Genomic DNA, 21,270 nt, shown 5'->3' with positions numbered 1-21,270 from the left:
TTTTTTTTTCATTTTAAAAACATAAAGGGCTTTGTCATTTACAAAACCAATAGCTCCAACTTTCCTACTGCGAGACCTATTGGCAACGCCAGTGCTTGTTTTAATTGTCACCTACAGCCGTGTCAAAGATAAAGGCCAAGTTAAGGGGCCATCAGACGCTGTGCTTAATTTCTAAAATAATAAGTGCCAGGGCCATGACCAGGAGGCCACTGCAACTTGCACCACCCATCACCCCTGCCATCGCTGCCAAAACAACTACTAACCATATCTCTCGCCTAAAATTGCCACAGTTCAGATCATTCCAAGTCCCCAAAAATAAAGGAACGGCTGGGGAGGCAGGAATTAATAATTTGTAATGTATATTGCATTCATAAACCAACGTTATTCTGCTCATCTCCACATTAGATGAGTAGCGCCACCAAGTGGCAGACTAAGTGCGGTGTTGAAAATTAAGTGCTGCGCCGAGCACCGGAAACCACCAACTCAAATTAAGCACTGATCAGGCGTGTCATTTTGATCGAGAATCCTGTCTTGACTTGGCCTGGAACCTCACTTGAATGCAAATACAGCGGAGGGGAAACAAAAGAACACAGCTTGTTATCTCTTCACAGGTGCTTAAGAGATGCAAATTTGTTTTTTGCTGCCAGCCATTACATGTCTTGGGACTTAGCATAGCAAACAAATACTCTCAAATACTTTAAACATGCCTATTTGAAAGTGGAATACTCTGCTGAAACAGTTTCCATTAATTTAAGACTGAAAAGGAATGATTGAGTAAAATAAAGTGCCGCAATAATGCCGCTAAATTTTAATTTGTGTGCCGCTAAATTTGCAAATCTATGCCGCAATATCCTGGGGGGTCTGTCTGAAACCCCGGACGGTTTTTAATACCCATGAATCCCAAGTAATGGTTTTCTAGACATGGAAAAATGTTGAGGCGGAAACATTGTATTCACCCTAGTATCCAGAAGGACTTTCACCTTGAGGTTTATTTCCTCTCGCGCATTGATAACTTCCTCTTTGTAGATAGGTCGAGCCTCACCAGCTTCATAGTCTCTGCTTTAGCCTTTATGTCTATAGTTAGAGAACTGGTACCTTTAGAAGCCCTGGCTGGTATGAACCCCCCTTCTGCCGGCCCGGCTAAAAACACCTGGACTGAAGACCCTACGCATATTGTACTGGGCTTTGTCATGGGTACTGAAAGTTGCGAAGTATTTGCCCAGGGACTTGACCATATCTTTGCAGTAGAGTTGGCCCGTAGGATTTTCTGAGGCTTCTTTCTCTGCTAGATCCCCAGGTTGGGGTTGATTTTCATCAGGACTGCCTACCATCTCTCAGCAGTTGACGACCATGTCGAAGAGGTGATTGTGACATAGTTTGAAGAACCTCTCAAATCCCAATATCTTTGGCCATCTTGAAGAGAAAGGTAATTCATTCTGGGTCCAAGTTCAGTGTAAGACACACTTTGTCATGAATGAAAGGCAGTAAATATTTATCTTTAACAACATTCCTCACTTCCTTTTTCAGTAAATTCCTGATCTACCTCTTCGTGAAACTGCCCACAGGTTCAAGGGTCCACCACTCTGCACTTCTGGGATGCTTAACATAGTATGGCAAGAACATCTCTTCTCCTAGAGGGTTCTTGACTACGTTTTTAAAGATATGAGCCTCGTTCTCAGTGAAGAGATCATCCCCATCAATATCCCCTTGATCGAGATCAAGTACATACTCTAACAGCTCCTCATCACCCTGGAGCTCCTCTTCCACAGACTCAATTTCTTGAGTGTCCTAGATTTTTGTGGCTCTATGGTCACCAAATTCCATTGTGCTGCATCAGACACTTCTCACTTTCATGCCGAATAGGACACCATTCCCTTTTGAGGTACTTGGACCGCTCATCCTTTTTGAGGTGCTTCAATCTGCCATCCTCTTTAAGGGCATGAACCCTTCCTCAATGTGTTTGCACTTCCTTCTTTTCTTACCTCCTTTACCCCCCAGTATTGGAGTCTCCCTCCGAAATAGACCACTACTTGTTATTAGAGCCCCGGTTATTTCTTTCTTACTCATGACTTGGTCAATGGCTTTGTGTATGCAGGTACGCATTTCGTGTTGTATTAATTTTTTTTTTATGATATCCTCATTAAATTTCCCATCTGCCATCTCAAAAAATTGTTTCTCCTTATCGGGCATGACAGAATTGAAGCGGGGCTCTAGAAAAGGGGGGGTGGGCTGCTGTGGATAATAGATCAAGGTCTTTAAAGGGCTCATATTATACATAAATCTACTATGGAGCCATATGTATTAACTAGGGGAGCTAGGCAAACCAATTGATGGTCCGTAATAGACAAGAGAGAGAAGTGTTTAATGTGCCGGCCGGTCAGCTGTTCGTGGAGATACTGAAACTGCCTACGTGACACGTTCTAGTATCTCTCAATTGCATCCTAATATAATGATAATAAATGACTCAGCCCAATCAAATTTGACGGCATGCATTCATGGCTCATCCGTTGATAAACACGTTCCTCGAAGCCCTGCCCTTCAAGACACGTCAGGTGGGTCCAGCCTAGAGAGGGGTAGCCCCGAAATCGGCTGCCTGTGCGCCTTGGAACAGTGCAGACTGCGTAGGGGATCCTCAATTCGCCATCTCCAAACAGTGGCACTCTCGATAGGCAGGTTGCGGCACCCGAGGATCAGACCCCACGGTCCGCGATCAAGGCAGCAAGACTCGCTACATGGGGGCAGATTGTCTTTAAAACCCTGCATAAAAAGAAAAAGGCACCAAATCTAATGTAAGATAAACCAAAATAATTCTAAAAAGGTAGGTGTTTTCATAGATTAGAAACCAAACTAAATGGAAAAGTCAAGTAAATCAGTAACGATAACATAGAGTATATAAAACAGAAAGCTACTTATCTGCGAGTGGCATTTTAAAGAGGAGGATGGCTCTGTGCATAGATTTCTTATATGCTATGAATATTGTATTCTAGTTTGTGTTTAGTTTTCTGATGTAATGTTTCAAGTGCTGTGAGGAGTGGCATTAAAGGTATAATGCATAATGGTAGCCTCCGGCCTTGTAATAAAATCTTGATCTACTGCATGATCAAACAATCCACTTATTGGCGTCTGCTGCTTAGTGCCAATTTTATTTGAGACTGTGACTACATTATTTTTGTATGTTTTACTGGCTACTTACCAAGAGATTTGGATCCCACTGAATTGTCTAGTTAACAACCAGAGACATTCGACAGAATCAGGCCTATATCGTGCAAAAACGTGAGATATTGTATTCCTTTTCCTGGCACCTGTAGTAAACCTCAAGATTACTGATGAGGCTAAGTGTCCGCGATTGAGGTTATGTATGCACTTTGCCTTCTACAGATCCTCCTCAAAGGAAGCAGGGAGTGTTGCGTTAATGGTTAAAGCATTGATCCTGAAGAACTACATATATCACGTGATTATAGTTAGCAGCTGCTTGTTTTTAATTAAATCATTTTTATTTTGTTTTGTTTGCAAACTAACTACAGAAATTCCCCTGCCATGATGCCTACTCATCAGTAGTAGTGTAATGGTTGCCCGCTCATATGTTAATAATTTTTTGCTACCTGCAGTTGGTATCTTTATCTAGTAGGCAAAATTAATTTGTTTTAAATCTCATAACCTTTGTCAAATGTATACATACTTGATGCCTCAGAATATATAGGTTTGTCAGTGTTCTAATTGTATTGAAATTATATTGACAAACATGTTTAAATTGTTCTTTCATTATTTTTTTTCTTTCAGATAAAAATCCGAGAACTTCTGAAGCAAGTTGCAGGGCTGTCCAAGGGCAAGAAGTTTGATAAAAGTGGAAGCATACTGACTTGAGAAACCACAACATTCACTTCCATTAGTGTTTGTTCAGTGTAAGTTGAGAGATTCTGTGAAGCCCTTAAATTGTTTTGTGAAGACTTGCATCCTGGATTTAGTCTGCACCCTGTCCTGCACTCCCCGTAATATGCAGCTTTATAAGGACAAAACTTCAGCTGGCTTGGAGGTTATATATGTTTTTACATTAGGAGCACGTGTTCCTGAAACTGTATTAAAACATTTGAGAGCAAGCATACTAAAATAGTATTCTATATAAAAAAATGCAATAAATGTTGTCCAATTTTTGGCGTGTTCAAAAAGTGCTACATAGCTTTTAACATTATAAAATGACCTGCTTTAATGATTTGTATTTTCATGTTGCTCTTTAACAAAAAGTACATATTTGTTTTAATTTATTACAATAATGTACATGTATGAGTCTAATGGCGGTGCTTTTGTGTTAAGGAGCCAAACTTCAGAACCTATGTAAAGTTATAAACCAATGAGGGTTTTAGCATGTTAGTTCCTATATCAGTTATTGAGGGGTTTGACATGTGTTGTACAGAGCCCGTGGGTGAAAGGTTTTATGTAAAAGCAGCTGTAGGTTTTTACTTGCAAGTGCCTTTTTCTCAGTTTACCTTTTTATTTATTGGCTTTTAGTCCAACTGTAAATATTTTGTGTTTTAAAACATGGGAATTTTTCGGTTTTAAAGTAAATGAAGCATGTATCTGAGCAAACGATCAAACTACTAGAAAAGGTTTTGAGCATAGTTTGAATTAGGATTGACTTACATTAGTTCCAATGCAATATAGGTTGCTGGCTTGGTTTTGTTTAGCTGTCATCTTGGTAAACTAATATTGTGTGCAGGGCTTCTTAGTGCACAATATAGTTATACGCTTACTGCTGCAGTTTGAATCTTTCTGGTGTCTCCCTTTGGTTTATCTTTTCAAGTGCATGGTTACTGATTAATTTATTTGAAAAATGGTGATCAAGTGTTAATTTTGAGGTGATCCGAGAATACACTGATGGTTCTACATGTATGAAGGCTACTTCGGAATCTGACATCTTGTGTAATGTAGGAACCCGGGGTATTTTGCAAATTGTCTGTGGTCATTTCAGTTTATCTTATCACCATGCCGATCTGTTTTTGTTTTTTCAGTTACCCCCTGTTTTCATATAGTGTTGGTTTTCTTAGCAACTATTGAATGTCGCAAAGATAGCTGTTTGCAATGAATTTCATGAAACCTTGTACTGAAAAAAGTGAATGCACACTAATGTTACATTGTGCAGTTCTTACCAATGTGCTCTTTTTTTATCTTCGTATTGGGTTGTCTGTTAATAATTGAAACATACGTCTTTCCATTTTATTAGCAAGTTCTCTTTCGCATGTAAACATCGAAAGATGAGCATTATGCTCTGGTGTCTGCTCTCTGCCTGAGTGTAGTTATAGCACCTTCATTTCAGACATGCATATTGTTTTCTTTAAGATTTTACATATTTGAGTTACTCTTCTTTGATACTCTGCTTTATGAGCTTTACACCACCACTTACCAAGTAACTGCAAATGCTGTCCTGTTGTGTTTAGATAAACCTGCAGCGTGGGTGAACCAAGATTGCAGAACTCCAAATCAGATTGTTGAGTCACTCTTTTATTACTAGTTTTTCCCTGGCAGTGCTGAATGAGCAGGAGCTTAGTTATGCCCAGGTTGGTAAACATGGTACCTGGTTGTGTTGTCCTTTAATGCCCGTTGCCAGACATAAACTTTCTGTATGGATGTATGAATGAGATTACAGCAGTGTTTGCCTTGTGATTCAGCCTTCCTAAACTCACCATTTTTTATGTTCTTATATGTACTTTACCAAGCTATGTTTCTGTTCATTTAGGCACCACTTCACTGCTTTAGTTCAGTCAACAATAACACTGGCTTCCATTAACTGGTTAATTGCTAGTCATTTGCATTAAAACATAAAGCTGTAGTAAGATGGCACTATAATGAACATAGTTAGCACAACATAAAATATGCTGAGAGGGGTGCAGTAAGCTCAAAAAGGAATCCTTGCGTTGGGAGTTAAAGCACAGAACATTGTGTATTCTGAACCTCTTGAGGTACAAGACTCAAGCTTTGGAGCAGCAATTAAGAACCCTGCACATGCAGTTTTGAATGACTGATTCTAGCGAAATAAAGTGGAGTGTTTTAAGTTAGAAGTTCCTCCTATTTGGGAATCAGTCTTTTTTTGCAAATATTTACAGACAAGCTATGTACCCATCATGACTCGGTGCTCAAAGAAACCAATACACTATAACATTATCAGTGGCATTCTGCTCCAACTAGTTCCTTCACCTGTAACAATGCGAATTCTGCATTGCAGGTGCTTCCACAGCCAACTGGCATGAATGCAAATGTGTGATTCTCTGGTGAAGAAAATGCGGTCCTATAGCCTCTAAATGTAGAGAAGCCCTATCCGCTCCAGCTTCACGATCCGTTGACCACTGCAGTTAGTCTTTCACATGCCCAATGTAGTGTATCTTCAAAACTGAGTAGCTATACCCTGTTAATTATTTTCATACTTTCAAATTAAGCTCCAACTAACCACATACGGTGTTAGTCCATCAGGGTTTCAATTTATTTGGTTCTGAATCATCGAACTGCCCTTGAGGCAGCATTCACATAAACTAGAAACATCTGCACCTTTGAAAATGTCATTCATTATTTGTATTTGCTGAACCATTAGCTTCCATTTGGGACTAACCCATCCAGGGAGACAAGCGGTCTTTGATGGGTGCTTTTAAAACAGGGAATAGGTGATCATTGATAAGTAGCTCCCCCAGTTATTTAGTTGCTGCAATAGTGTTTTTCTATCAAACCGATCATATTCTACAGACCAGATGGCCCTTCCTTGCTAGTCAGACCGACTCGTTGATCACTGATTGAGATGTATATGGCACTATTGTGTTTTATACTGGATCTGAAGTGCCACCAAGTGACTTTACAGTACTTTGCTAAAAAAAGTTTATTTAAGAATCTGCAAATGTTGACCTGCTCATCCCCACCTAATGTGGGTTCAGCCGGGATAATTTAATCTCGAGACCAGACTATTAACGTTTCTTTTGAAATTGCTATGTTAATAGAGATTTAGCTTTTATCATCATCCAATAGCTCTCTGTAGCTTGTATCTTGGTAATTTTTCTCAAACAAGGCCTTAAACTTTTAGATTTGATTTGCTGGGCATGACCCCAAGATCATTTAATGCTAAAGAGCAGAGTATATTTCATAGAGGAGATAATGTTTCTTTCTTTACACTTCCTCTTCGGAAGTAATGGGCAAGTCCACACGTTTTACAGGCACATGCTTTTGCAATGTAGACTATCTTGTGGATTTGATGTTGGGTGCTATGAAGATCACGATTGATTTAGTATCTTTCTGCCTCATTAGTACATTTCATACCGATGCCACTAGTATTTTTGAAATGTGGTTGTTCCATGTCATCATTGATAAAAAGGCCAAATTATTTCACATGACATACCACCTGCCTGTTCTAAATAATATTTGGTTTGACGGTTAAAATGCATTCTTAAAATGTCAAAAGCAAGTCACATTGTCAGAAGTTATATTACTTTGGTGTACTGAAATATACCAAAAGAACTTAAATATGCTATCAATTTTTTTAAATACTGAAGTCTTCCGTGTAATTGCATCCTGATTTAAGTTACAATTTCTGACACTTTCGTGGCAAAATAAACCAGCAGTTCAACTATAAACTCTTGGGATTTTTCTAGAGCCATTGTTGAGGTTGTTGCTTTACCTAGTCTGTACATTTTTTTTTGTTATCATGCTAGTATATGCTGAAGTTGAGTTTTGTATCACACACACACCGCTACTTGCTTTCTTATAATGCAGTGCTTGTATTAAGACAAGTGACTATTGTCAGCCATCTTTTGTTAAAAGCTGATATGCTTTCTTGTTTGTCTACTTTTATATGTCTTGGTTATCTGGCTCATGCATTGCTGTCTTGATGACAGCACAGTACAATTTGGAGTTATTTCACAAATCATTCATGCTGAAAAGATTTTATTATTATTTTTTTTACGATAGTAAACGGACTGTCCCTTGTTATAAACTGACATGGTAACATTTATTTAAAATTGCTTCATCAAAGAGGTCTTAAATTGATTTTGAGCACCATAGTACCAAAACTAAAATCTTTTAGGGGCTTCACAGTATTCAATCCTAATGATCCGATCTTTATCCCCCCCAATTCTCATTTGCTTCCAGCTTAATTGTATAAAGTTGTAACTTTGAATCTGAACATTGTGGTCTCTTGATGCTCATGAGCATCAAACAGACAACATATGTTTTTGTGTACATGCAAGGAGCTGGTTGCACTGTATCATTTTCATGTTTGCTTAGGAATTTTAGTTTGCATTGGCCACTGAGCTGTTAAGGCTCACGTTGTTTGTGTATTTTATGCTAATGTACATTGCAGTCATTTCTAGATCACATGTATATTTGTCTCAAAATGCATTGTACAAAGAAGCTGTTAATTTTACCATATGTATACATGTATAGATTCCCGAAATACTGTACTTGCAAACATCTAACTATTTACTTTTTGTACATTTTTTCTATATCCAATATTTCACAATAAAAGATTGTCAAAGTGTCTTTCCTGTTGCCTACTCATCACTTTTGAAGCTTGAATGAGCATATATTGAATAAGTTAGGCGCCTGGGTATTTTGTGAGCACCAGCGTGTGTACCCGCTTTACTAAGCTTCTTGTGTGTTCTGTAATAGGGTTTACGGTGTTGATGTGCATTACTGAATGGGCACATATTTCACTCGCTAATACTTAATATTTTATGGCAAAAACTGCAGGTAAGTAGCTGCCAAGAAATATGTTGTGAATCCTTTACAGTTTGAGTTTTAATTAAGTAGCCTTTAATCTCAAACTGTAGTCACAAGGGCTGTGTGCACCTGCCTTTGTATTATGTGCTCTTCTATATTGGATTGTGGCCTTGAAAGGAAGTGCTGTTTTAGTATGGTTGAAATGGAGAACACGTACATGACCATAAAATATGTGTGATTTTCATGCTCTGTATGCTATATTCTTATAAGCGTTAGGAACACATGACCGTTTTAGTAATCCTCTTTTCCATTGTTGCTCAATGAGCTGCTCTGCACTTGTTACTATACGACTTATGTCAGAAAATTTGACAGTGTTGCAACTGCACATGCAAGTATGCCAATAGCTCCCAGTGACCCATTCGGGTAATGAGTGCAATATAAAAATAAACTGTAAGCACCTTTGATCAAAACACAAAGTACTGCTGTTTTCTAGCTACATGAGTATGACCTTTCACTGTAGTTAGATGAATAAGACTTGTTCACTTTTGACAATTACTTTTTTAAACACTTTGGAGTCTATTCTGTCCGCCCGCCACCGTAACGGTATGCAGGACCGTCCCCCAGGGGTGTGGCGGCCCGCACCTGCAATTAGGATGCCACGGCGGCATCCCCACATTCCCAGCATTGTGGCAGGCGATGCTCACAGCACCGCCTGCCACAATGTTGGGAATGCACGTTGTGCATTGGCATGCATAAGGTAACAGGCACTGCGCAGTGCCTGCCACCTTGTCCATGCCAATGCAGGAGGGTATGTGCACCCCCCACCCCACAACATCCTGGGGGCCTGCTACTGGCCCCCAACAGCGAAAACCGCACGCCTTTCCATGACGGCAAAGCTGCCATGAAAAGGCTGCTTTCCGCCCGCATGTTAATATGGATGGCGTTGTCTTGCAGACATCACCACCATATCAAGCCCCTTTTCCACCTGGTCAACTCGTCGACGGGCGTAAAAGTGGCGGATGGTCTTACCGTCCGCCGCGGACCCCCCAGCCATCCTAATATGGCGGGGGGGGGGGGTTATTCAGGCATGGATGGCGGGCGGATCACCCCGGCGGTGGCTAGCGTGGGGGAGGAGGAGGTCGGACAGGGCCTCTCGCCATCCAAATAGACCCCATGGTTTATTTAATGTTTTGACATAAACCAAAGGGCCTACCTTCATGCGCTAGTTAAAAATAATTTTGCTTCTGGGCAAGAGTACGATCACCTAGATCGGGTCATTATTTGTGACTGTAGAACTGAGATATTGTACTCTTGCTCTGCCGCATGCAGTGTACGAAAGGATGTCTCTTTCCTTTTACAAGCACTATGTAGAATTCTATAATGTTATCCTTATGCAGTTTTAGTTTTACTAGCAAAAAAGTTCAGTGTATACAGCAATATGATATTACAGGTAGATTAGAATTGTGTTTAACTGTGATCCCTCTTTACCTGAATTTAGGATATGCCACAGTTCCTTTATTTGTTGTGGATATTGCAACGCTTCTCTTTAATTACGACTCACTTCCACCCCTCACTCACAATAAGCAGGCTTAGGCAAGAGAACACAGCAGGGCCTGAATTAAGAAAGTCAGGCTACAAAGAAGCCTGTAGGGGGTAATTCCTGTGTTTGTAGGAGATATCAGATCTTTTGGGTTTTCAGAAGCATTTCGTAGAAATCTTCCATAGTCCTTGATTTCTGGACGTGCTAAACATTGGAAAATGTACTCCGTTAGGTGAAAGCGGGTGGAAATGTGCTTTTATGCAATACCACTGAGCAATATGGGAGGATCAATTCACTCTCTCACCCTGTAAAGTCACTTGTTGTGCTCTTGGCTATAGCAGTTTTAACACTTTTTCAGAGTGGAAAACTACCTGCTAAATATTTGTGAATACCTTAAAAGTCATAATTTTTGGGTGTTGACTCCCTAGTGTATGGCACTCATTCCATGCAATGCCACTTTGTCATCCCTATACCTAAATTTACAGTCGTGGAAAACGATGTAGATGAATGTTTAGAAGTGCATTTGTGATTTTGAAATTCTACAGAATTCAGATCTGTGCATCAGGATGTTAAACATATGCCATTTTTTGTGGGTATCCAGAGGTTTTAGGATAGCAACTCTGATAGGATGTATCGTTCCTCCACAACACGTGGGAATAGGCCCGCATTAAAATGGGACCAAAGAAATAAGCTGTATGTAGTGAAGTCCTGCATTAATCCACACTTACCCCACCCGTATGCCTCGCTCCTCATTTAATTTTTCTGGCAAGTATTTTATTTATTTAATTTTTGAATCACTTTCCTCCCAAGCACTGGTACAAAAAAGTGTATACATTTCAGGAAGAAGCAAATCGAGTATGACAGTAAGAAGACAGGACATTCAATTACTCTAGCATGGAATATGAAGCCTGAACAGGTGACTGTTAAGATATCTTTTTAACACCAGCAATAACTGGAAGAAGGAGCTGGAGCGGGAAGAAGAATCCTTGTCCCGCTGAACGTAAATTCTGAGCTAGATGATAGACTAAGGAAACTAACAAGACAAGTAAGCACAAACCATATACTTGAAAACAATTCATAGTGAAATTGAAAATTATACAAAATAAGTGCCGATCCATCAAATCTGTCGAACTATCGGCCCATATCCCTCCTCCCTTTTGGTGCAAAGATCCTAGAAGCCCATGTGACCAGCTGTATCTCTAACTTTATAGAGACCTCTGACTATCTGGAGCCAAACCAGGCCGGCTTTCGCCAGGCTCACTCTACCGAGGCAGTGAGCCACGCTGTCCTGGACACAATGAGGTTTAATGCCGATAGGGGCATACATCAGGCCTTGGTGCTCCTGGACCTGTCGGCAGCGTTCGACACGGTGGATCACACCGTGTCGAACAAGCCGGCCTACAAGGCGCGGCCCTCTGCTGGGTGAAGTCCTTTTTGAGTGACCGATCCCAGGCAGTCAAGCTTGGGAACTTCACAGCGCCTAAATTGTCCACCACCTGCGGCGTCCCGCAAGGTTCATCATTGTCCCCACTCCTGTTCAATCTGTACCTCAAACCCCTACTACACTCTTTAAAAAACAGAAGGGTCACAATCCACAACTATGCGGACGACCTGCAGTTAATTTTCCCATTTTCCCTTTACGCTCAGCGGATTGTAATTTGCTGAGCGTTCCTCGCTTTCGGCGAGTGCGCCTTGGAGGCCAGTCAATTACTGTTCTTGCGCCTTCGGCCTGAAACGCTCTGCCTTTGTTCTTAAGATCAATTCAGAATTTTGTACCTTTTAAGAAGGCACTGAAAACTCATCTTTTTGGACATGCTTATTAGATTATTTTAAATTCTTTGTTTTCTTTGGCCACCTGCTTGTTTTTCTTCTTCCGCGCCAGGATACTCTGGTAGTAACAGAGCGCGTTATAAAACAGCTAAATAAATAAATAAATTAGACTCAATTGACTCCGCCAAGGAATTTCAGGCGACCATGCTGCACATCCAAGGGTGGATGGAGCTGAATCACTTAAAACTCAATCCCGGAAAGACCGAGCTTGTACTCCCGGGTAAAAGTTCAATCAGCTGGGGCCCTCAATTCTGGCCGTCATCAATGGGATCTCCTCCGTCTCCCTCTCCATCGGTGAAAAGCCTAGGGATCACCATCAACTCTGATCTCTCTTTAAAAAGCCAGGTTGGAGCGGTGATCTCGTCCAGCCTCTTCCAGCTACGTAAGATTAAGAAAATCGCTCATTTACTCACGCACCCTGCGCTCATTCAGGTGGTGATCGCCTTAGTCCTTTCCCGATTAGATTTTTCTAACTCCATCTATTTAGGCCTTCCCCTGGTACTGACTAAACGCCTGCAAATCGTGCAAAATCAGGCGGCCAGATTAATCTTCAAAAGTAATGGTAGGAGTTCGGCAAAACCACTACTGACCACCCTTCACTGGCTACCCATAATCCAACGGGTAACATTTAAGGTAGGCTGCCTGGCCTTCAAGGCTCTCCACGGTAAAAGCCCTAAGTTTATTAATAAACTTATAACCAAACATGAGCCGACCCGCAATCTTCGCGCCGCCCACTTGTCTCTCCTCACTCTGCCCTCCTTCAAAAGGAAACGTCTTGGTGGATGTCGATTTGCCCATTTGGCTCCAAAGATCTGGAATTCCTTTCCCTTGTCACTCCGGAGATGCACTGATCTCATGGAATTCAGGGGTGCACTGAAGACCTGGTTATTCAAGCAAGCGTCCGGTTAGGTCACTGATTGTCATCTCTCCTCAACATTAGCGCCATGAAACCTCTGGGTGCGCTTGACAAATTCCGAATAACATAACATAACAGTTTTACAACGTCATTTATACACAATACACAAAATAAATATGGATAAATACAGATAAAATGGCCCAAAAAAAATATGGATAAATACAGACGGAAATGTAAAAAAAAAAAAAACCATAAAACCGGGAGCCCTAATCATAAGTGGGGAAGAAAGGAATTTCATGCAGGGATGAACTAGATTTCACTCTTCAAGATGTTTAGACCGGATAGAAGGGGCTACATGTGTTTCAGTGGATTAGAGATGGGTGGAAGGAAAGCATGAATATTGGAAATGGAGAGTAGACTTCTGTCAATGATCTAGAAAGAGGATATACTATGAGTCGGTGAGAGAAATAGGGACCAAACACAGAACAGTGAAGAACACTGCATCAGTAAGGTAGAAGAAGACTGCCCCAGAAAAAATGCCCCAGAAATTAGAAAGAAAAGGAGAAAAGAACTGAATCTGAATTGCTAAAAACCTCTCAATAGGATTGACTAACACGGTCAAAAGAAGTGGAAAGATGCGAAATCAGCAGTATAGAAAAAGGTTGTGATGGCCAGAATCTGTAAAGAAATAAATGCAAGATGGCGTCTGGCTGACGGCGGCGGCTAGATCGCGCTAGATGCCGAGAGGGTGAAAGAGATAAGCTGTGTCAAATGTGTTAAATCTCGATAGGATTTTCGGGAAACACAAACCTGATGATAGACGGCGGCGGTGAGGATTTTTTCGTGGCCGTGGAGAGGCTGATCTCGGCGATCCTGCACACGGTGTTAGCAGCACTGGTGGAGCTGCGAGAGCATTGAGAGAGAGACGGCTGAGTTCGCGGAGGTGGAGCAGGAGGCGGAGACAGCCGCAGTCAGGGCAACGGAGCTCAGAGTCTTGACAGCAGAGAACCATCAGCACCTCGCTCAACGCCGAGAGCTGTGGAAGCTGAGCTTGCGGCTGAATTGGCGGCTGCGTCTGAAACTCCAAAGATTAATAGGATGGCACCAAAGAACGCTCGTGGAGGTCGGGGGAAGATCCTTGATCCAGAGCAAGGGGGGGCGCCCCAAAAGACAGCCACACAAGCGAGAGACCTGGAAAAAGAGCTGGGACAGGGCGCCAAGAATACCTCAGGTGAGCCGGCTGATGCAAGAAAGGGGAATGATACAGGGACATGGAGCAATACAAGGGGGCGAGGACTTAAGCCAGGAGAAGAAAACAATGGCGGTCCAAAGAGTATTGCTAACTTTTTTCCCCCCAGCTAAACAGACAGACCAGGCAAAAAATAGCACATTAACTCCCGACAAAGATAGCACAGCCCAAAGGGGGAGGAAGCTGCCACCCAAGAGACCCTAATCATAGAAGACCCCACTGCAGTCCCCTCTGAACTAGGATCAAAAATAATCACCCCAGGAGCAGAATGGGGAGATACAGATACAGATATAGAAATAGATCTCGAGTCTATGGAAGCTAGCTCAGAGAAAGGAGTGGGGGGTCCTGCTGCTCAAAATTCAGAACAAATTCAAGAACTGCCAGCCCAACAGATTATAATGGAGCCGGGTTTTAAAGCAGCATCTGAAGAGCTCTTAAGTGAGGGTCAGAGGATTACGAATGTCTTAGTCCAGGAGGCCGCTGCCAGTAGTGGAATCAGTGGGGCCGAGGACACTCAAGAAATTGGAGATAACTTTTACTCAGTAACGGATGGATCAAAACCCACCCCCTCAGAAGCTGAGACGGAGGGCAGTGAAAGTGTATCACGGGCTAGCACAGCTATTAGCTCGGAGCCGGGGGTTGGGGCCGGATCAAAAGATAAAGATACGGTCATAAGAAAAAAAAAGGCTAACAAGGAGACAAAGGGACTCTCTTTCCCAGGAAAAAGCAGATCAGCCTAGGGCTAGTAGAGCTCACTCACTCAGATGTAGCTCTAAATTGGGATTATTCCGCCACCAGGAATGTGTATCCAGAGCCCATGGTACAGTGAGTAACAAGGACAGATGAGGAAGCCCCCTCATTACGAACAATATTGGACTCTATATTGGACTCTATATTGGACTCTATAAAGCAACTCCAGGAGGAGACAAGGTCAGAGGGGAAAAAGTATAGGCTGGCTACAAAAAATTTACAACGAGCCGTGAGGAAGGTGGCAAAAATTTGTACTGATGCAAATACTATGATGGCACAATTGGAAGAGCGCACAAGCCAGCTGGAGGACTGTCAGGCTACGGATTCAGCTAGACTAATTCTTACGACAAACAGTATTCGGATATACAATGGAAACTGGAGGACATGGAGAATCGTCGGAGACGAAATAATCTTAGGGTCCTGGGAATAGAAGAAGGGGCGGAAGGGGACGATATCGGGGCCTTTGTGTTGAAATTAATGAGAGGAGCCTTCCCGGAACCAAGCTAGTGGGAGTGGGAAAAAGAAATGCAGAGAGTTCATAGATTCCCACTAGCCCTCAAGAAGACACACACCAGACCACAGGACGGAGTATCGAGACCAAGAGCAATATTGATATATTTTGGGAACTATCTGTTGAGAGAGGAGGTATATTCCAAGGCTCGCCCGAATGCTAAACGATCTTATGACAACCAGACATTCTTCACCACCCCTGATTTTTGCCATCACACTGTCGAAAGACGCTGGCGACTGAGAGAATTGATAGAACCCTGTCGGCAAATGGGTCTTCAGGCGTATCTCATGAATCCGGCAAGACTCAAGATCATCCATAAAAACACTACCAGAGTATTTCAATCTGAAATTCAAGCTAAAGCCTATATGGACACACTGAAATCATGAAACAGAAATGGAAATGCTTAAGCCCCGGGAGAATGAGAAGGGAGAGGTTCTATCGAGCCATTATTACTGATATGGATATTGATATTGACACTGATATGTTTACGAAACGGTATGGCAAATATGGTTAGCTAAAAGGAGTAGAATAGAGTAGAGTGGGGTGTTGGAGGGGAAGGGAAGTCATTACAGTAAAACACTTAATGCAGGAACTATTGATTCAGAGGGTGAATTCAGGAGGGTGATTTGGAGATAAACACACCTTAAAGGAAGGAATATATTTATGTAGAAGCTCGGCAGCTAGAGGTCGACTGCCAGGCTCCATCACAGAGACCTCGAGTCTGCCTGCCTTTTTTGGTGGGTGAGGGAAATCGGGGGAAAGGGGCCCGCGAAGGGGGGGACTTAGGGTTGGGTTGGGGGGTAAAAAGAGAGAGAAAATTATCATCATCAGTTTACAATGTAAATCAGAGTGAGGCGTACGGGAGAAATGAAGGGGAATCTGATCAAATTACATGCGGATTGCTACACTAAATATATGTGGATTGAATGATGCAAGGAAACGCAGGGATTTGAAAGAGTATTTGAGAACAGTACGCGCAGATATAATATGTCTGCAAGAGACACACGTTGAGGCCTCCCGTAAGTCCCTATTGGAACAGTTGGGCTACCAACTTTTAACATATACTACGCAAGGGACCACGACACGAGCACGAGCCAAGGTGCTCACAGTAAAAAAATAACTAGCAGACAAATATGGCGATGGGCTTGGATAGAATGTCAGGTACAGGGATGGAATTTCACTCTATGCTCTATATATGCACCCACAACCGATGATCCGGAAGTTTTCAATCGAGTCAATAATCCGGGTGGCATCTTGGCCTCTCCCAATAATAATGTGTGGGGATTTAAATATTAACGGGCTTAATGGCCTCTGGAAAGATGACCCGGACAGATTTAAAGGTCGAAAGAGAAAAAGCCATAAAGCCCTAATCCAAATAATGAAGGATAACGGCCTCATAGATATGTGGGAACAACAGAACTCAGTTGGGGGAGGTAGCACATATTATTCAGCCCCACACAAGGCCAGAGCTCGACTAGATTACTTTTTAGTCTCGCCCACATTGATAACACTCTCTAAAATAAATAGGTTGCCATGGGTTATGTCTGATCATAATCCCCTAATATTAGATGTAGAAGTTCCAAACAATCAGGCACAACTTACTAATTGGTCATTTGAGAGAGCCTTGCTAGAAGACAGGAATTATGTCACACATATGGAAAGGTGGCTTAGAGAGTTTCTAGAAATAAATAGAGGGTCGGCACAACTAGGGACAGTGTGGGACGCATTGAAAGCAGGTATAAGGGGAGAAACTCTGAGTTATGCCATCAGGCGCAATAAGGCAGAGAAGGCGGGGATGGAGGAGAAGATGAGAGTAGTCACTACACTGGAGGAAGATTTATTTAAGGCCATCAGTCGCAAAGAGGACACTAATAAAGATATTGCAGAAACTAGCCCTAGCTAAGGCAGCGGTAGGGGACTCAATCGCCTCTAAAGCGGCTGGAAAATTCCTAGCCTAGAAACAAGAGCAATATGAGTACAGCGAGCAAGTCGGGCGCTTATTAGCAATCGGAACTAGGCAAGTGGCCACAAGAGGGGATATTTCAGAGATAATATCAAATACAGGGGTCAAAGCTACCACACCTAATGAGATTTGCTTGATATTTCAAGATTTCTATCAAGAATTATACAACGCAGATAGGGAGGCGCCCAGAGAAGAAATAGAGCAGTATCTGGAATCGGCAGCTATGGAAAAATTTAAAAAAGAGGATATGGAGACGAGTTTTTCCATCGAGGAAATACAGAGAGCGGTCAATGATTTACCTGCCGGCAAGGCGGTGGGTCCTGACCTCATCCCACTTGAGTTCTATAAAAAAAATTCCTCCCGGTAATACAGGGGGATTTACATAATCTCCTGACCCAAGTTCAAAAGGGCGCAGCACCACCAATATCTTGGGGAGAAGCTACAATGGTGGTATTTTTGAAGAAAAACAAGTCCCCTACGCAACCGAGCTCCTACAGACCAATCCGTGTAATGAACAGTGATACCAAAATCTACTCAAAGATATTAGCAGGTCGGCTGAGTGCTAAGATAGGGAAGATAATCTCGCCCAGGCAACATGGGTTTATCCCAGGTAGGGGTACTGCTGACCACATTAGAAGAGTCTGCACACTCTTTGATGGTGTGGCAGCCTCACGAGACCCTATGGCTCTTATTTTATTAGATGCGGAAAAGGCCTTTGATAGGGTCTCGTGGGGCTTCCTATGGTTAGTGCTAGAGAAGGTAAATGTCGGCAAAGGGTGCATAAGGGCCTTACAAGCATTATATACAAATCCTAAGATTAGACTCAGGGTAATGGGCGCGGTAAGCGGAGCAATAAACATCGGGCGAGGGTCCCGCCAGGGTTGTCCCTGCTCCCCGCTTCTCTTCGCCTTCTATATTGACTCCTTTATAAGGAGAATAGACCGCAATAGAAATATCTTGCCGATAATATTAAATGGGTATGAGACAAAAATCCTTGGATACGCTGATGATCTGGCGATTACTTCACCCGAACCAACGTCTGCATTGTTGGAAATGGAAAAAGAGGCGGATATTTTTGGGGCCTTATCTGGATATAAATTAAATCAAGGGAAGACACAAATCGTGGCTAATAAGAAGATTACAATGGTAGATCAAAGGGTGATAGACACAGCGGTTTATTTGGGAATAATGATAACCCCAAATCTAACGAATCTAGTAGAGAAGAATATTGCCCCAGTGCTTAAGAAAGCAAGGAAAGATCTAGATAAAATGAATAATTTACATTTGACAATAATTGGCCGTTGCAACATAATAAAAATGCTGTTCCTCCCAAAACTGCTATATCTTTTTAGGACGATCCCACTAAAGTTCAAGGGTAATTGGTTTAAAGAGATGGAGGGAGTTGCGAATCGCTTTATCTGGGCAAAAGGCAGAACACAAGGAGCCATAAAATGTATGTCTTTGTCAAAAGAGCGAGGCGGTCTGACAGTACCAGATTTTAGGCTATACTATTGGGCAGCAGTACTTCAATATGCAAGAGGTCTTTTGGGGGGCACAACCGAAGATAAGTGGAGAGGCAGCGAGAGCACTCCGGACATATATGAGCTCATAACAACTGTGGCAAAAGGATGGCTTTTAACGTATAGCGAGGCAAATTATTATAAGAAAGTTACATTTAAGACACTTGGGGCTGCGGTGGCAGTATGGACCTCGGTCCGGAAAAGGCTAGGTACCGGCAGGATGAATTACTACACTCCCCTATTCAACAATCCTTCATTGCCGACGGTGTTTCATGACAAAGTAATGAAACGGTGGGATGCGCTTGGCATTAAGACTATAGGGGATTTTACAGACTCCACTGGTATAATTACTTTTGATAAGGCACAGCACTTATATAATTAGAGCGCAGAGACTTCTTTAAGTATCTGCAGATCAGGTCTGTCTTAATAAAAAAACAAGGGGGAAGTATGGTAGTTAATAGAGAAGAAGTCATGGAACAAGTACGGAGCGATGAGGGATGTACAATTTCATACATATATGAAGAACTGAGCCAGCACTCAGAAGATGATCGAGGGAAAACCTCTGAGAAATGGAGAAGAAAATTGAATCTAGAAGGGAGCGAGTATGAAACCTCGCTCCAGCTAGGAAACACAGTATTAAAGGTAGCAAACCTTCAAGCACAATACTTTAAAACTATCCATGAGCTTTATTATACTCCACATAGAATAGCTTGCTGGGGGGGAACAAGTGGTATAACCTGCCCACGATGCCAAAGTATTGAAGCTGACACAATACACATGTTTTCCTCCTGCCCAAGCCTGGACCTATTTAAAAATTCTTTAGAACAATTTTTGAATAGGGCAATGGGGATTTCTATAAGTTTAACCAATGAAGTAATGGTACTGGGCGTTGTAAAGGAGGGTGTCCCTACAGATCACCAAGAATTTATTTTTCTAGGGATGGCTAGTAGCAGGATATGTATAGCTTGTTTATGGAAAGATCCAAATCCTCCAACATTTCAGCAATGGATCTCACGGCTATTAGCTATGTATAGTTTTGAGAAAGCACTGTATGAGAAGAAGGGTCGGAAAGCAAAACAACTGGGGAAACGTATCTGGACCCCAATGATAGAGTGGAAAGAGAGGATGGAAGGAAGCTAAGGCTAGCATCAACAGCTTAGAATACATTTGGCGGGCAAGAGGCTGGATCACCTATCTAGGCTATCTGAAATCCCTATATAATTTTGTAAATATTGATTTCCTGCTTCGCGTCTCCCACTCCTTTTTACATTTGTTTATTTTTGTTTGACAAGAAATCTTGACGGAGTACTCACTCTGTGTATAACTAAATCATGAAATTATGTACAGATGATGATTAATAAAAAAAAAGAAAAAAAAAGAAATAAATGCACAGAAAGCAAGGCAGTCTAAGTGGAGTGCCCTGGGAGGAAAAAGAGACTCACATTTCAGACAGATTGTCAAGAGAGAAAAAAGGTGCTGGTTAGAAGGTAGTGTGAGGCCTTCATAGAAGGTTTTTTCTCTCAATAAAGTAATTCCATTACTGCACAAAATTGATGTATTACTTGAGATGGGTGAATATCTACTTTAAACAAATTACAGCATTCCTGATCAGAGTTGACCATAAAAATCAGTTAATCTGAGCTCAACCCCTAAGCAGGCAGGCTTAACTGAGAGGCAAAGTGTAAAGTGTTTATGCAGTACTCAAACACTAATAAAGTCAAAACAACACAAGAAAAATCGCAAACTAATTTAGAAAAATAGAGTAATTTTTAATAAATATATATACATTAAAACAACAAACATCCAATAAGGGACACTGGAGTTATGAATTTTTCAAGTTTAAGATTCAAATTGCATCAAAAAGCCATAAGCAACAATCGCTGTCATCTTGTTGCGCTTGACCGGTCCCTAGGCACAAGTTAAGGCAGACCGCAGTGGAATGCAGGTTGGGTACAGAAACCATGTTCGACCCAGTTGGATGTCTACCTTCAGACTTGGTCTCTGAGATGGAAGTCAAACATACTCAGCTGGTCAGGGCAGCAAAGAGGGCTCCACATAGTCAGATAGCGCTGACCAAGTTCTTGGTGACACTGTTGACTTTTGGTGGGAAAGCTGAGAGTGAAAAAATTTTGATTTTGGCATGAGAAGGTCCCTTTCCCGCCAGATGCTTTTCATGCCTTTGCCCGGTGATGATTAATGCTTTTTTGAAGCTTGTATTCTTCGATCCGGGCAAAGCTGCAGGCTGTAGCTGAAGAGCGCTCCACGAAGTTGGATACCATGTCTGTGATTTTATGCAGATTCAGATGTGCTGCTATAGAAAAGTTCCAAGCGGGAGCAATCTGGATCTTTGGCCAGGCGGC

General features: G+C 42.0%; 1 protein-coding gene across 5 annotated transcripts in view; it reads left to right on the top strand.

Annotated features, from left to right (window-relative positions):
• FAM76B (family with sequence similarity 76 member B) overlaps positions 1-21,270 on the top strand; it is a 146,538-nt gene that overhangs the window by 45,641 nt on the left and 79,627 nt on the right. For 2 of the 5 annotated variants that reach the window (XR_013599802.1, XM_078656981.1), the window contains exon 10: positions 3,781-3,902. Coding sequence is in view for 4 of the 5 variants with exons in the window: in XM_078656981.1 (XP_078513107.1) it covers positions 3,781-3,864 (84 nt within the window). In the remaining variant the exon portion in view is untranslated. Of the gene's footprint in view, positions 1-3,780; positions 8,512-21,270 lie in introns of those variants that run through there. The other 3 variants (XM_078656980.1, XM_078656983.1, XM_078656982.1) reach the window with 2 other exon arrangements.

This window comes from Lissotriton helveticus, chromosome 8, assembly GCF_964261635.1.
Source record: "Lissotriton helveticus chromosome 8, aLisHel1.1, whole genome shotgun sequence".
Lineage (NCBI taxonomy): Eukaryota > Metazoa > Chordata > Amphibia > Caudata > Salamandridae > Lissotriton > Lissotriton helveticus.
The sequence above is the reverse complement of the archived record's forward strand: the minus strand, read 5'-3'. Positions and strand labels throughout refer to the sequence as shown.